The sequence below is a fragment of the Mangifera indica genome, chromosome 9 (assembly GCF_011075055.1).
Source record: "Mangifera indica cultivar Alphonso chromosome 9, CATAS_Mindica_2.1, whole genome shotgun sequence".
Lineage (NCBI taxonomy): Eukaryota > Viridiplantae > Streptophyta > Magnoliopsida > Sapindales > Anacardiaceae > Mangifera > Mangifera indica.
In genome coordinates, this window is record NC_058145.1 from 13,064,116 (window position 1) to 13,078,105 (window position 13,990).

Genomic DNA, 13,990 nt, shown 5'->3' on the forward strand with positions numbered 1-13,990 from the left:
GTTGAAAGTCAAAAATGGTAGGAACAGTCTTGTCCCAAGTATGGTATAAGCAATTGAGAGAGGATGCACCTGTTTTCACTTAACCAAGACAAATGACCAGAAAAATGATGATAAATTGTTATGATTGGTCATGACCTTTTTTGACAATTTGCAAAAATGAGACAAACATCGAAAAGTGATTGGCGTAAGGTATATAAGAATGATAGTGTGATTTAACAAGAAAAGAGAATCAATAATCATTAATACATGTTTGATGGAGGCTCAATTGCTGAAAAGATTGAAGATGTAAGCCTTCAACTCTCGGCAGCATCTTGGACATACTGAATAGATAAGCTAAAAAGGGGACCAATTATTTCAACAAGATTGACAACAATTGCTAGCTCTCGCTAAATTAAAAAATAAACAAAAAAACATTAATGCTGCAAACCGGCCGCCGTTCTAATCAATGTGTTCCATAATATCAACTTTACATAGTAAAATTGAAAGAAGAAATAATGTTAATGCTAATGTTGCGGTAAAGCTGGCATCTTATCCACGATTTCGTAATATATTACAAAATTATCCTGCATGCAATCGGATGGGTAAAATTGATCAATAGCTGACAAACACCCAAATAACGTAATACAAAGTAAAGTATTAATAAAATTATGTTCATAAAATAATGAGCACAATTTTATGCATAAATAATAAAATGTCACCATGTCATTAAGTGATTTTAAATTAAAAATCAAACAATACTCAATAATGTGGTGACATGTTATTATTTGTCTACAAGATTTTGTGTTCATTGTTTGTGAACACAATACTACTCATACGGTATAGACAGCTCAAACCTTGTGGATTATTTCAAAAGTGCTTGGATCAAAACAGTGATAAGACCCTCGCTCATAAGTGTTCGTCTTAACAAGTGGCTCCACGTTAGGGGCTTTGATGAACCAATAACGATGATCCTTGTGATACATCCAACCTCTATTATAACTGCCATCCGCAGTCAAAGTTACTTAGTCAACTATCCCTTTTTTCAGTATAAGTTGCAAAATGAAAATTATTGAAAATCCTAAATGGGTTTTGGAAACTAGAAATGCAATATTTTACAATTGACCAGAACAAAGAATAAAATGCGATAGAGCATACAGTTCATTTCCAGCATATAACTGGGCCTCATCTTTTGGCATGCTGCAAAAGAGATAAAAATCATTGTTGGTTAGTAAAAATTTAAAAACAATAAATAAAAACTGAAGCATGTGACAATGATGCAACAGAAATGGAACAAAAGTAGCACCTGTAAAATATATAGAACAATGTTTCCACCGAAAACTTTGGGAAGTAACCTTGCTATGGACAATAGAAACTAGTGGAATAAGCAAGAGAAAAACTATAAGCACCACAAACCACCAAAGAAGAAAAATCAAGAGAAGCTCACATGTAGCACAGGTGGTTGTTTAGCATAATAACATTGAGGTACAGTGAACTCTTGGTCGCCCTTAGCTGGTTCATCAGACCATGGTGAACCAAAAGTCTTATGAAGATTTTCAGATGCATTCAAGTTCAACCCCAGTGTTGTCAGGTCAATTCCAAGTGCAAGTGAAGTCAGATCAGGATCGCTCATCTTTATCACACTTAACAAGCCAAGTAAGCCAAATGGATCAGGAGTAGAAAGTGCCGACTGCATGGATTTTACATCCTGATTCCTAAATGACTGACTGACAGCAGACATCTGTTGTAGGTGAAATTGAGATTGGTTCTGATGTTGCTGATACTGCTGAATAAGCTGGTCATATGTGCCAATACCAGAAACTGGATTAGCAGAATTCAAAGGTCTTAGTCCAATGCCAGGTGGTCCACTGGTCTGAACAAAAGAAGAAATGGATAGACCATCAGAATAAGAAAACAACAAAAAATGATGCAAAGAAAAAATCTACAAGGGCATTAGAGTATTATGAGGCAGTGAAACTAATCCCTTTTGAATTAACTCTCTCAGATCTTTCCATTACACCCAACACCCCATTTCAAATATTTCTACCACTTCCGCAAGAAAATTGTACTAATCAGTCAACAGTTTCCAATAAAACAGTAAAAGTCAATCAAAATAAGGAGAATGGGATAGACTTAGCAAATAGTAGCAATACTCTTAAAAGATAGGTCCATAATTCAGTTTAACCCTTATGAGTAATGTATTTAAACTTTAGAGCTCTATTAAAAAAAGATGGAGGAAAATAAATAACAAAAAATTCCTCTTTGGGCCTCCATCAGCCACCTATAATTTCACAGTACAAAGTACATAGAGAACTTAACAGCAAATGACAAGAAACAACACAATAAACCAATTAGAGCAACAAACTGCCACACCTGTGAGTGGAAGCTTGAATGCGAAGATGGGAACATATCAGAACCATGTAAATGAAGAAGATCCTGGTTGATAACAGATGAAAAGGAGACACCACCACTACTAACTGATGAACCAAGTTGTTGTTGCTGCTGTGGACGATGAGAGGAATAGGTTCCACCTAAATTAAACCCAGCAGATCTGCCCATCTGCAAATTGCATCATTCCAATACAAATGAAAATTAATATGGGTAAAAACATAAATGAATAAGAGAGAAGAGCTAGATAGATCTTTGAAGAGTAGAACTAACAGAGAAGTGCTGAGATTGCATCATTGACATGGTATTTTCATGAAGTTGTTCTTTCTGATGCAAATCCATAGCATAGTCAGAATTACTGCCTGCATAAAACCTAAAAAATAGTCAACAATTCACAGTTCTAGAGCTACAGATCATTTTTTTTTTTTGTTACGGTGTCTTATTCTAGACTTGATTGCTTTTAACATATAAAGCATGAGAAGGATTTTTCTGTCCCCAAATAATGAGTTAGTAATGGCTAACAAGTCAAACTTATGTAAAAGAACAACTGTCATGAGTGAACTGATGCACATTATATGATCTCTTTTTCCTTTCTGGATCATTAACCATGTGACACAAAATATTATGAAATATAGGAAAGTCTTTGAAATACAAGCACAGCATCTCCAATTTAGCATATGGAAACACATTAATCAACATCGATGAGCCATTGGGCTTGAAGACATGAAAAACTTCTCATGAGAAATCCCAAGTACCAATATAAAATTGTAGATAAACCTTATTCTGAATACCATCATGTAAAATGCACAAATCATGAGCCTGGCAAAAAGAATATCTTTGCACCTTTAAATCCAGGTAAAGCTGGAAAATCTTCATTCTGGATGCTGAACTCTTGGTTTTGTTGAACAATGGGACTAACTCCAAGACCTTGTTTCCTTAGTGAACCTGAAATATTCAGTCTAATTATATCTTCAGTTGCGAGAAGTAGAACAAAGAGAAGCATCCATCAGCCAAATTCTACGATCTCTCTATAATTACCCAATTGACCTTGAGGGCCTCCTGCAGAACTAGGACGACTTGTCAACTGTGGGAAATCGTTATTTATATCATATGGAGAATTGTCGTTAGAGTTCACATCATTCAACATTCCCATAGAACTTAGATTGTTCACTTGAACATGACTTTGGGAAAGTGGACCGCCACCAGCAGCATAGGAATTTCCTAACATAGAAAGAACCTGTGGAGATCCTGAATACAAAATGTCAGGTCACACAATCAAACCAAGCTAGATTAAGTGGCACTGAATCCATTGAGCAGAGAAACCTAAAGACAAATAGAATAAAAATGTATTCACATCCAAGTGCCAGGGAATCTTCCATAAACATTCATGTGGCGATAAGTCCATAACAGAATGTGAATAATATCTATGTGAGTAGACAAGATGTGATCATAAGAGAATAAGTCAACTTTAAAGCTAATACTGAGCCCTGATCAAGCAATTTAGAATAGATTCAAGGGGATCAGTGACAACAAATCTTCAAAGAAGATGAAGAAAAGCCTGCAATAACAACAAAAATCTTTTTTCCTAGTCCAAAAAATATATACTGCCATTTCAGGGTAAGATACCTTGTGGAAGCACACCACTCATCAACCTATTTTGTCCTTGCACACTCAGATTTCCAGATCCACCATTTGCAGATAGATTTAATCGAGACGCAAGACCAGGTACAGATAATCCTCCCCCAGAGCTTATGCTCCTTCCAATGTTACCCCCACCAACCATGTTTCCCATTGAACTTGTTATCCGAGGACCAATGTTCCCCAAAATTGGGGATACTCCCAATCCTGGAACAGCATTCCGGTTACCAATTGCTGCAGAAGTTGGAAGAATTCCGGGAATAGAACCGCCAACTCCATTTGTATTACTACTGAATCCTGGGTTCCCAACAACACTTATACCCCCTCTGTTTGTGACTCCTGAATGTCCATGAGATAACTGCAAATCAATTGAAAGTAAGGGCATGATACAGAAATACAACAGATGCCAACATAACACATATAAATAAAGAGAACATACACAGAAAATTCCATTCATGGGCAAATCATAAGTACCTGGGATAGAGCAACGGGAAGATTATTTGATGCAAATCTTCCACTAGAAAGGTTTCCTGTAGGTTGTTGAACCCCGCCAGATGGAACATTATTCATTGTTGAGTTTCTTGAAGCAAGTGTGCCGGGCATATTGGGAACATTAAAGCTTCCATGGATGTTATGAAGCCCCTGAATAGTTCCTGCAGAAAGAAAAGATGCCATTATATAAAAATTAAAGAACGCAAATGAAAGCAGCTGAAGAGAAAATCACCCACCAGTATGATGGAAAACAGGGGAAGCTGCACCAGACTGTGCAGAGAAAGATGTGGCAAATGATCGCCCAGTACCATCTGGAATATTAGACGCCGATCCATTGAGAGAAGACTGCAGCTAAAAGTGTGTCAAAATTAGGCCAAAAGAAAATAGATAAAACATGGCCAATCTATTGAAAATGCATATCACCAGAAAATCAAATAATACAAGTGAAACTAAAAACAAAGAGCATAACAAAGGATTGCCCAACATTCATAGCAATAACGATGTATCTAACACAAATAAGCAACAATAATTTTCATAATCATAGCAGTGGATATTTCAAAATTCATCCTTATAACAATTAGGCAAATAATGCTGCTACCAGTAGGCAACAGGGTCATAAGTACTAACTTTGTTATATCACAAGGTGGCAACCCAATTCAAAACCGAAATTCTGAAAGAAAAACCAAAATCAAAATAGAGTTCCCAAACATGACATCAAAGTTGAGATCACTCCCCTCTTACTTATGCCAACAAAGCACATTAACAGGAAATATCACCATTTTATAAGAAAAAAATTCACAATAGAATATAAAAAAAATACTAAAACATTAGAACACATATCACTTCTTATACACTGGAGAATAGCATCAAAAATTATTGAATCAATGAATTTGTCCCAAAAAAATTCCAAATTCTATAAAACAAACAAAATGTGCCAACCCTGTTAAGCGAATAACGACATGAAATTTTCACAATTCTCTAGATAGTTACTTTAGCCTAGAGTTTGCAAGTTAAGTGACATTACATTAAGTAACCCCGACATTGTCAAAAGATCATGCAAAAAATCATTCCTTGTTGGGAAGAAGCCCCTTCTGATTCTTGATTTCAAGAGATAGATTGTTGATTTGAAAAGCCATTCTCATTGAATATTCAACTCAATGCCTGAAAAGGACAACACTATATTAAGAAACCAAAAATGTAACCAAATTGAGACAGGAATATGCAGAAAAGAATGAATGGAGTCCAAAATGTCACAAGCAACATGCGCAAAACCAAACATCAACAATGAGTCTCAACATGAAGTCACAGGTTATTAAATCATTTAACAAATTATCAACTTTGTAAACCACCAATTTTGGAATTGCAGAATCTTGACAGTATTCAAGTTCTTATATCTGGGCTTCTATCATTCTTTGCAAAAGCAATTAATGTTTGACAAATAGATAAAGAGGTCATACACAGACGTTACTTTCCTACATATAATGTCTCATCAAGAAAAAAACTGGGACACATTTCAATATAGAATATAACTGGTCAAAAACCCTAACATACTCAGTACAGAAGAAAGGACCCACTAGTGTACACAACATAATATCATAAAATTTATTGAAAAAAGCCCACACCAAGTCCTTTTATCTAAAGAACTGCAAGCTGTAAACATAAACGTACGTAATGTTAAAATCAGTTTTATAAAAATTAGTCCCAATTGCAAATGTAGAATAAACTATAAGCTAAAAAGCAAATCCAATATTTAAAATCAAGAAAATAATCTTGTACCGGTTTACTAGAAAATGGAAGAACCAAAAGAAACTAAAATCTGGAGCTTAAACATCTCATTTTCAGCACTCACAAAAACAAAAAGCAAAAATTATCTATCTCTACTTCTGCTTACTTCAGTAAAGCTTTCAACAATAGCCGTAAAATCCAAATATATAATAAATAAATCAATCTGTCATAATTTTTGCTCACCTTCTCAGCAACCAAACAAGGCTTTCAATGCTTAAACCGAAAACCTAATATAACAAATCACAGTCTCGACGAGGAAAAAGAATTAATAATAAGGCCAAATTAAATTATCGCAATTAATGACGAACAAAAGAACAAGGTGACACAACGGGAAGATCGTAAAAAAGTCAAAGTGAACTCAGATCGAACTCGGCGGGCGAGTCGATAATTAAGCCGGGCTGAGCGATTGGGAAAGAAAGAGAGAGTGAGAGTACCTGAGAAGCAGATCAGGAATCTCTTTGTCGTAGGTTACTGAGTCAAATTAGCGAGTTTTATAAATGATTAGTTATTGTTTTGTCTTTTGTGCGCCCTAAATCGGAAGAAAAGCGAGAAAAGAAGGAAAGACGCATAGTTACAGGGAAAATAAATGATTAGTGCACTGGGCGAGTGGGTGATGTTTGTGTGTGGCAACGTGGGAGTTGCGTGGCGTGGTGCTGCGTTTTCTAACTGATGGATGACTGGACTTTTTGTGACTCAGACACGGGGATGGTTTTATTTCAAAATCTTCATACAAAATGTGAAAATTGTATTATTAATAAGATTTTTAACCTTGTTTAATTGATAAATCAAGAATCTACATTCACGTTAATGTTATTAACTATAATTTAGAAATGCTAAAAATTATATGCACTTGTATAATACTTAAACAATAAAATTATATATATAACTTTTATACATAAACAACGATGTATTATCATATGATTTAGTGTTATTTTATTTTTAATTTCTAATCATCTAATCATATGATGACATATCATTATTTGTGTATAAAATTGTATATATAACAACACTCAACTAAATAAGTAAACATTGAATGATGTAATTTAATAGGTGTTATCATCATTATATAATTCTAATTTAATAATAGAGTAATTACACTTTAGTTATAATTATAGTAATTTCCCCTAAGTTATTTGAGTGTGAGAAGACTTTAGGAACTCTTCCCCTCTCTACCCGGATAAGCAACATATGGAAGATTGAAATTTCTTTGCTATAAAAATGAAGACTCTTCTCAGACATTTAATGCACTGCATTCATAGGTTGCGTGCATGCTGAGCTAATTTAAATGTTTAAGATATCTAGTTGATTATGTTTCATGTTTATGATTAGATTGATGATGCGTGTTATTATTCTCTGTAAATCGAAACACATTGAAAACAAAAGGTTTGTTGTTGTGTCAGTCAAATTATGTTTGGGATTTACCAAATATGCAAGATTCCAACCCTTGTGTCAATCCTATGACAATTAGTTGCTTTTAAATGATGAAGAAGTGCTTGATAATCCAACCTTGCATCGAAGCAGCATTAGAGTTCATCAATTTCTTCTTATAATGACTTGGTCTAAGTTGTTTCTTGTTGTTAATAGATTGAGTCAATTCATGAAAGAACTAACTCAATTTCAAGGGCAGACAATATGAGAAAACAATACCTTAGGAGATATTGTTTAAACCAGCATACTTGTTGAAACTAGAAGCATATTCAGATACGTATTATATACACATTGAGAATAGCTTGATTCAATTGAGCTTTAGAAAGCGTAAAGAGGTAAGTCTCTCTTCAACTAAATAGGGCTTTAAGTCAAAACAGTCACAAGAATAGCATGGTTAAGAAGTCTGTTTGAGGAAATAGGAATGTTTTGGTGTGGCAATTCAATTGTATGGTGTGACAACATAAGTGGTTACGTTTTTAATGGGAGGATTAGACATATAAAGATCGATGCTCATTATGTGAGAGAACAAGTAACAGCTAAGTTCTTGTCAATTCTATATATGCCCACAAAAAATCATATTGAAGATCGATGTGTTAACTAAGCTGCTACATCAGCTCCTAGATTGTGCCTATGTTCTTCTATTTCTAATGTCATTAGTGAATCACTACGCAGAAGAGAATGGTGTGTCTTTGTCTTATTTTTCATTGGCAACAGGTTTAAGTCTAAACAAGTACTTCTTTCTGCACAAGCCTAGTTCTGTAAACAGCTTTTCAGTCAGAAATAGGCTGATCTGACTAACTTGCAAGTGGAGCCGCAGAATATTACATAAAGGTTGGCAGCAAATGAAATGGCATTTTTATATCCCAACTTGCCACGGTTATATAACAACTCTCACAAATTCAATGTTGACTTGTTACATGCGTCCTGGTCTAACATACATTATTAAACAAAAACGAAGAAATGTTTTAAAAAATCAATGGTGGGCTTCCACTTTGCATGAAAGACAAGTTGAAGAAGAAAGAGAAATCAAGCGTTATTCCCATCCTGTTGTTGGGCATTATTCTGTGCTATCTCATCAATTTGATTATTGATCTCTGAAGTTATTTGTTCCTCGGTGTCGTCTTTGATCTCATTGATCACTGCTTTAACCATTTTGCCAACCATTTGTGTAGCCGTTTTCCCACCATGTGGGGTGCCATTAGGCTTACTGGCTCCACCAGCTTGACCTGCACTGACTGAAGCCACGGCTGCTGTTTTTCGTCTATGGTGCCATGCAGCAGCAGCTCCTACAATAGAACAAAATACAACAAAACTTGGAATAGAGGAGCCAAGAACTACAGGCAGCTTGTTTTTCTTTTTCGTCGTTCTTCCTCCTGTGACCGATGAAGTTCCATCGGTTGTCGTCTGACATGAGTTGCCAGAGACACACAGTTCTGGGTTGCCTGATACACTGTGAAAATGAACCAATAAATAATTGGATTAAGTTTTGGTATCTCAAATTCAATGGATTAAACTAATCAATTCGTCAAGCTTACTCTAATTTTAAGTTTTTATTCTGTGACAATGACGCAGGCACAGTTCCACTGAATCCATTATCAGCCAAATTCCTGCATAGAAGAAAATAAAATTTTGTTTGTTAGTTCTCATAACATCAACAATGTAATTATAAGAGATAATTCGGCAGCATCTCACAATTGTTCTAGATTTGGAAATTTGCCAAGGAAATCAGGTATTGGTCCACTGATGCTGTTATTGTGCAAATCTCTGCGTACACATGGATATAAACTTGACAATTTTAGAACTATATATATGACTTAAATACGTTGGGAAATTATATATAGTGATCATCCTTTTTAACTAACATTATCTGAAGAGCATCCATGGAACTAAAATCAGGAAGTGGCCCTGAGATATCAAATCCATTGAGATACCTGACCATTGGAAGAACTTAAATAAATAATTCAATTTATATAATATAAAGAAATTCAAGCTTTCCGAACAAGAACAATGAAGAAATTTACAGTGCTGTTACGCGAGGTGTAGCATCAGTGCTACAATTGACCCAATCCCATGTAAAAGAAGCTGGAAGACAAGGGTCCCCGCTCCATTCCTGTAGAACACTGAATTGAGTTTGGAGCAAAGCTAATCCTTCCACTGATAAATCAGAGCAAATTAATTATTAGTTTTATAAATAAGTGAAAAATCAATTAAAAAGTTTGAGACCAACCATCGTTGCTGTTAGTCCCATCTGTTAGTGGATCACTAATGAGAAAAACTTCCATGGCATTTATGAGAGGAGGCAGCGTTGAATCATTAGTTGCCACCAAGGAGAGTGAAGTGTTTGAGGAGGCAGTCATGTTGCTAATGTAAAATTCGGAAACACTTCCATAAGGAGGGACAATGGTCGCCGACTGAGGCTTGTTGTCTATGTAAAGCAGAAAGGATCTGTTCTGAGATGAATCGAGCTGAGACACTTCAGAAAAGTACAAATTGATATACACAGAGACTCCCTCCGTTGGCAAAAATTTAGTGCCCAGAATTATATACTCAGATGTGCTTGAAGTGGTAATTGCATTCTGCACTGCAGCCTGTGGAGGATCATCTGCTACATTCACATCGATGAATAATGCATCACTTGTGACCTTATTTAATCCATTTCCAATGGCTGCTGGAACCCACATTCGATCATAAACATCATCCGGAGCCCTGAAAAATATATCATAGATTAGATTGTTAAGTAATTGAACGTGAAACATCAGAAGTTAATAATGTTACCTTATAGTAGTGTTTGCACCATAAGCAACCCTAGCTTTCAAGAACAAAGCAAATTGAGCATCGACATGGCTGTACATGTTAGAGCCCAAGCTTCGCACCTGAAGTGCTGATATAAAAGGGAATTGATTTGGTGCCGTCTGAGCAACACAGACACTTGTTTCACTTCCCTTTGCAACGTAAACTGCTTCATAAAAAACGATATCTTCGCTTGAAGTTTCAACTGTGCCCCAATGGTTGCCATCAAATTGCAGATCAAAAGTAGGGGGAGCTGATTTTTGGTCATAATTTCCATAAAAGAAGCTTGCCCGAACAAGGACCTGTTCTCCCTTGGTGGCTCCGACTGTGTAACAGTTCTTCTTCCTCGTGAAGAACACTCTAAGAGTGCTCATTACATTATCCACATTACTGCCAGACTGCACAGTTTTAGCCTCACCATTTTGAATGAGGCTATCATCTCCAATCCACACTAGCGAATATTCATCAGTGTTAGTACCGGAAGCCCCACAATCAATGTTCACTGCAAACAAATATAATTACCGTTGAAAATTACAATTAATGGAAGTGAAAAGATACATGAATAACTTCAGAATCAATACTCACCATCAGCTGATGCTGATAAAGCAAAAAGAGCTAAGCAAAGTAAGACTAGGGAATTAGCCATTGTGGGCTAATTGCATTAAGAGATGTAGAAGGACATGTAGAGTTTGAGGCTCTTGCCATTTTTATATGGAAATTTGACATTGACTTCATTGCCATTTTTGCCAGAGCATTATCATCAAGATTATATGTCGGGTAAGATTGACGTTGATTCATATACTATAGCATGATAATGATAACATGGGAAACAAAAATTATTAATTATTTTGGGATATTTCAATACTGAATAACTTGTCATAAATAAGTGTTTTCCATATGCTTATAATGCTTTTGGTCCACCAAACGTTATTTTTTTCGGATGGAATGAGAAGATTAAGTTCAACTCTTTTTCAGTTATTTATTTCATTTTAATGGTTTACTATAATCAGTTTCAAAAAAACATCAAGTTTTTGGGTCTAAAGATTGTCCCACAATCAGGGGTGTTTGGTTTGTATTACATAAAAATTATTTTGCTAATCTATTTTTTATTAATTATTTTATTTAATTTGATTTTTTAGTAATAAAAAATTATGATATTATTATATTACTAATAGTAATATAATAAAAAATAATATAGGTAGTAATTTAAACTATTTTTATTTTAAGTATTAAGAAATTATTAGAGATAATATTGATTTTATTATATTTTTATTTTTATTTATTAATTTTTAGGACTAAAATATTTTCACTTTTAATTAATATAATAAGTAATATAAAATATATTTTAAAATAATTATATCTAAGATATTTAAGTAAAATAATATCTTAGTATTTCTTTATTACTTCTGATCAAACATAATTATTATTTATATTTATTAATTTTTATTAAAATTTTATGAAATAATAATAATATATATATTTTAAATAATTTATTAAAATATTTATTTTTAATAATAAAACGTTATCTAAAACAAATATTTATTCAATATTTTCCAAAAAAAAACTCCACAATCTAAATTTAAATTTTTAAAATTAAATAAATCATACTAAATTAATAAAATCCGATTATCTCTCAAAATTATTTTTTTGAACCGACGTACATTGCTGTCTCTAATATAAAGTCACCAATTCAAGAAATGAAATGGCAGCTAGTAAAAATCTGCGGCTGATTAAATTAAGAGAGTCAACTTTTGACGTGCAAAGTCAGTCAACGCTTGTACAGACAAGAACTGGAAGCATATAAATGTAATTGTGATGATAAAAATCAACGGCTGTGATATTCGTTGTAATTGTTGAGGTGACAACCAATTAAGCATATTATGTGATTTGGAAGAATAGTCTTCTGGTTGCTTGATAGCCATTGGATCAGAATAATATCTTGTTAAAATAGTTGACTATTAATCCCATGATTGTCTGCGTTGTTTATTGTCAAAGGCAGAGAGTCGTACAAAGTGAGGCGGCATTCACACCACGGGGAATTGAGTGTCAATGGGAGGGATTCTACGCAAAAGAGAGGCCAAAGGGCTATTTCCCACCCAAGAATGCATTTTTCTTAAGTTTTTCTCAATTAACTTTAAAAATTTTATTTATTCATTTGTGTATTTGTGTATGATTAAAATTAACAATTTTAAAGATAAAATTATTATTTTATTTATATTATAAAAAATAAATTTAAATTCAATTTAATTTTTCTTCTTAAATCTTAAAAACTAAGACCGTACTGAGAGAAAATGAGCTTCATCGTCGTGCCTAACAAATCGTCGGAAAGGATTGAAGAAACGACACCGAAAAAGAGAAAGAAACGGAAAAACTAGAAAACCTAGAGGGAAAACATTGTTTTTTAAAACTTGGGTTGGAATAAAATTGTTAGTTTTTGAAATTTTAGGGAAACAAAGATGATATAACAAAGGTTACTCTGTTAATTTTAACAGTCTATGAGTAGGTAAATGATATTTTCAAAGTTAATGGAGAGAAACTTGAAAAATGCACATACTTACGGTGGGAAATAGTCCTTTGGCCCAAAAGAAAGCATTAAAAAGGCCAAAAGATTTATTCCTACACAAAGGTTGGGTGAAAACACTTGTTTTCATCAGTTAATTTTTTAAAATTTAAATATTTACATATCTGATATATTTTATTATTATTATCAAAAATATAATTATCATTTAAAAATTGATTCAAACTCATATTTTAATATTATTTTTAATTTTTATTTTTATCTCTTAATTCATATTTTTCAAATTTAAAAACGGATTATTTCTTCCCAAGTCTAATGTTTCAATCTCAAATATTTTTTCCATATACAATCGTCTCCTTCCTTCTAAAAAATATTAGTTTCATCACCTTTTCAGCTTTAATTTTTAGATCAATTCAAATGTCGTTCTCCCTCTGTCATCGACATCATTCTCTATCAAGAACTAGCCACCATCGCATTCTCCTTTCATTGCCCCCATTTCTCTCTTGTTAAGTATAAAATCCAGCTGAAATGAAGTGTGAGATCTCGTTCGATTTCAATCGGATTTGAGCTGACGAGATGCAACAAGGAGGAAGGTGGTTTGTTCTCGTCACGTCAACATCAACGCTTTCTCCCTGTTGTGTCATGTCGGTCATTGAACAAGATAGATGTGAAGGCAGTGAAGGGAGGATGTAATGACGGCTAGGTCTTGGTGGAAAAGAATATTGACAATGGAGGGAAAACAACGTCGAAACCAATCTAAATATTGATGTTGAAAAGGGGGTGAAACTAAGAATTTTTAGAAGGTAGGGAGGGTGTTTGTAAATGGGAAAAATACATGAGATTGAAACCCTAGACTTGAAGGAAGGGGAGGGGGGTGGGGAAAGGAAGTTAGTTTTTAAACTTGAAAAATATGAGCTTAGGTAGTAGAAATAAAAATTTTAAAATTTAAATGTAATCCTAAAATATGAGTTTAAA

The 13,990-nt window shown here is 34.0% G+C and overlaps 2 protein-coding genes and 1 non-coding gene across 6 annotated transcripts; 1 reads left to right on the top strand and 2 right to left on the bottom strand.

The window, feature by feature from the left end:
• Nucleotides 1-192: 192 nt before the first annotated feature.
• Nucleotides 193-6,868, bottom strand: LOC123226037 (probable NOT transcription complex subunit VIP2). Of its 4 annotated transcripts, XM_044650486.1 has the most exons (15): nucleotides 6,714-6,865; nucleotides 6,463-6,506; nucleotides 5,519-5,655; nucleotides 4,731-4,845; nucleotides 4,477-4,655; nucleotides 3,991-4,360; nucleotides 3,403-3,612; nucleotides 3,208-3,309; nucleotides 2,638-2,726; nucleotides 2,350-2,535; nucleotides 1,424-1,849; nucleotides 1,283-1,335; nucleotides 1,135-1,176; nucleotides 834-978; nucleotides 193-563 (listed from the first exon to the last, which is right to left on the bottom strand). In XM_044650486.1, exons 3-15 carry the CDS (start codon nucleotides 5,534-5,536, stop codon nucleotides 504-506), a joined length of 1,995 nt encoding a protein of 664 aa, XP_044506421.1. In that variant the 5' UTR covers nucleotides 5,537-5,655; nucleotides 6,463-6,506; nucleotides 6,714-6,865; the 3' UTR covers nucleotides 193-503. The 4 variants fall into 4 exon arrangements, with proteins under 4 accessions (XP_044506421.1, XP_044506422.1, XP_044506423.1 ...); XM_044650487.1 differs by lacking the exon at nucleotides 6,463-6,506 and having other exon boundaries at nucleotides 4,731-4,839; nucleotides 6,714-6,868; XM_044650488.1 differs by lacking the exon at nucleotides 6,463-6,506 and having other exon boundaries at nucleotides 3,412-3,612; nucleotides 6,714-6,868.
• LOC123226619 lies at nucleotides 4,731-4,811 on the top strand. Its single transcript, XR_006504368.1, has one exon. It is a non-coding gene; the product is annotated as a small nucleolar RNA snoR35 (small nucleolar RNA).
• Nucleotides 6,869-8,693: 1,825 nt separating the features above from the next.
• LOC123224838 (putative leucine-rich repeat receptor-like protein kinase At2g19210) lies at nucleotides 8,694-10,940 on the bottom strand. Its single transcript, XM_044648563.1, has 8 exons — nucleotides 10,832-10,940; nucleotides 10,483-10,750; nucleotides 9,935-10,413; nucleotides 9,729-9,861; nucleotides 9,570-9,638; nucleotides 9,400-9,471; nucleotides 9,243-9,314; nucleotides 8,694-9,157 (listed from the first exon to the last, which is right to left on the bottom strand). The coding sequence occupies exons 1-8, from the start codon at nucleotides 10,869-10,871 to the stop codon at nucleotides 8,734-8,736; spliced, it is 1,557 nt and encodes a 518-aa protein (XP_044504498.1). The 5' UTR covers nucleotides 10,872-10,940; the 3' UTR covers nucleotides 8,694-8,733.
• Between the last annotated feature and the right edge of the window lie 3,050 nt (nucleotides 10,941-13,990).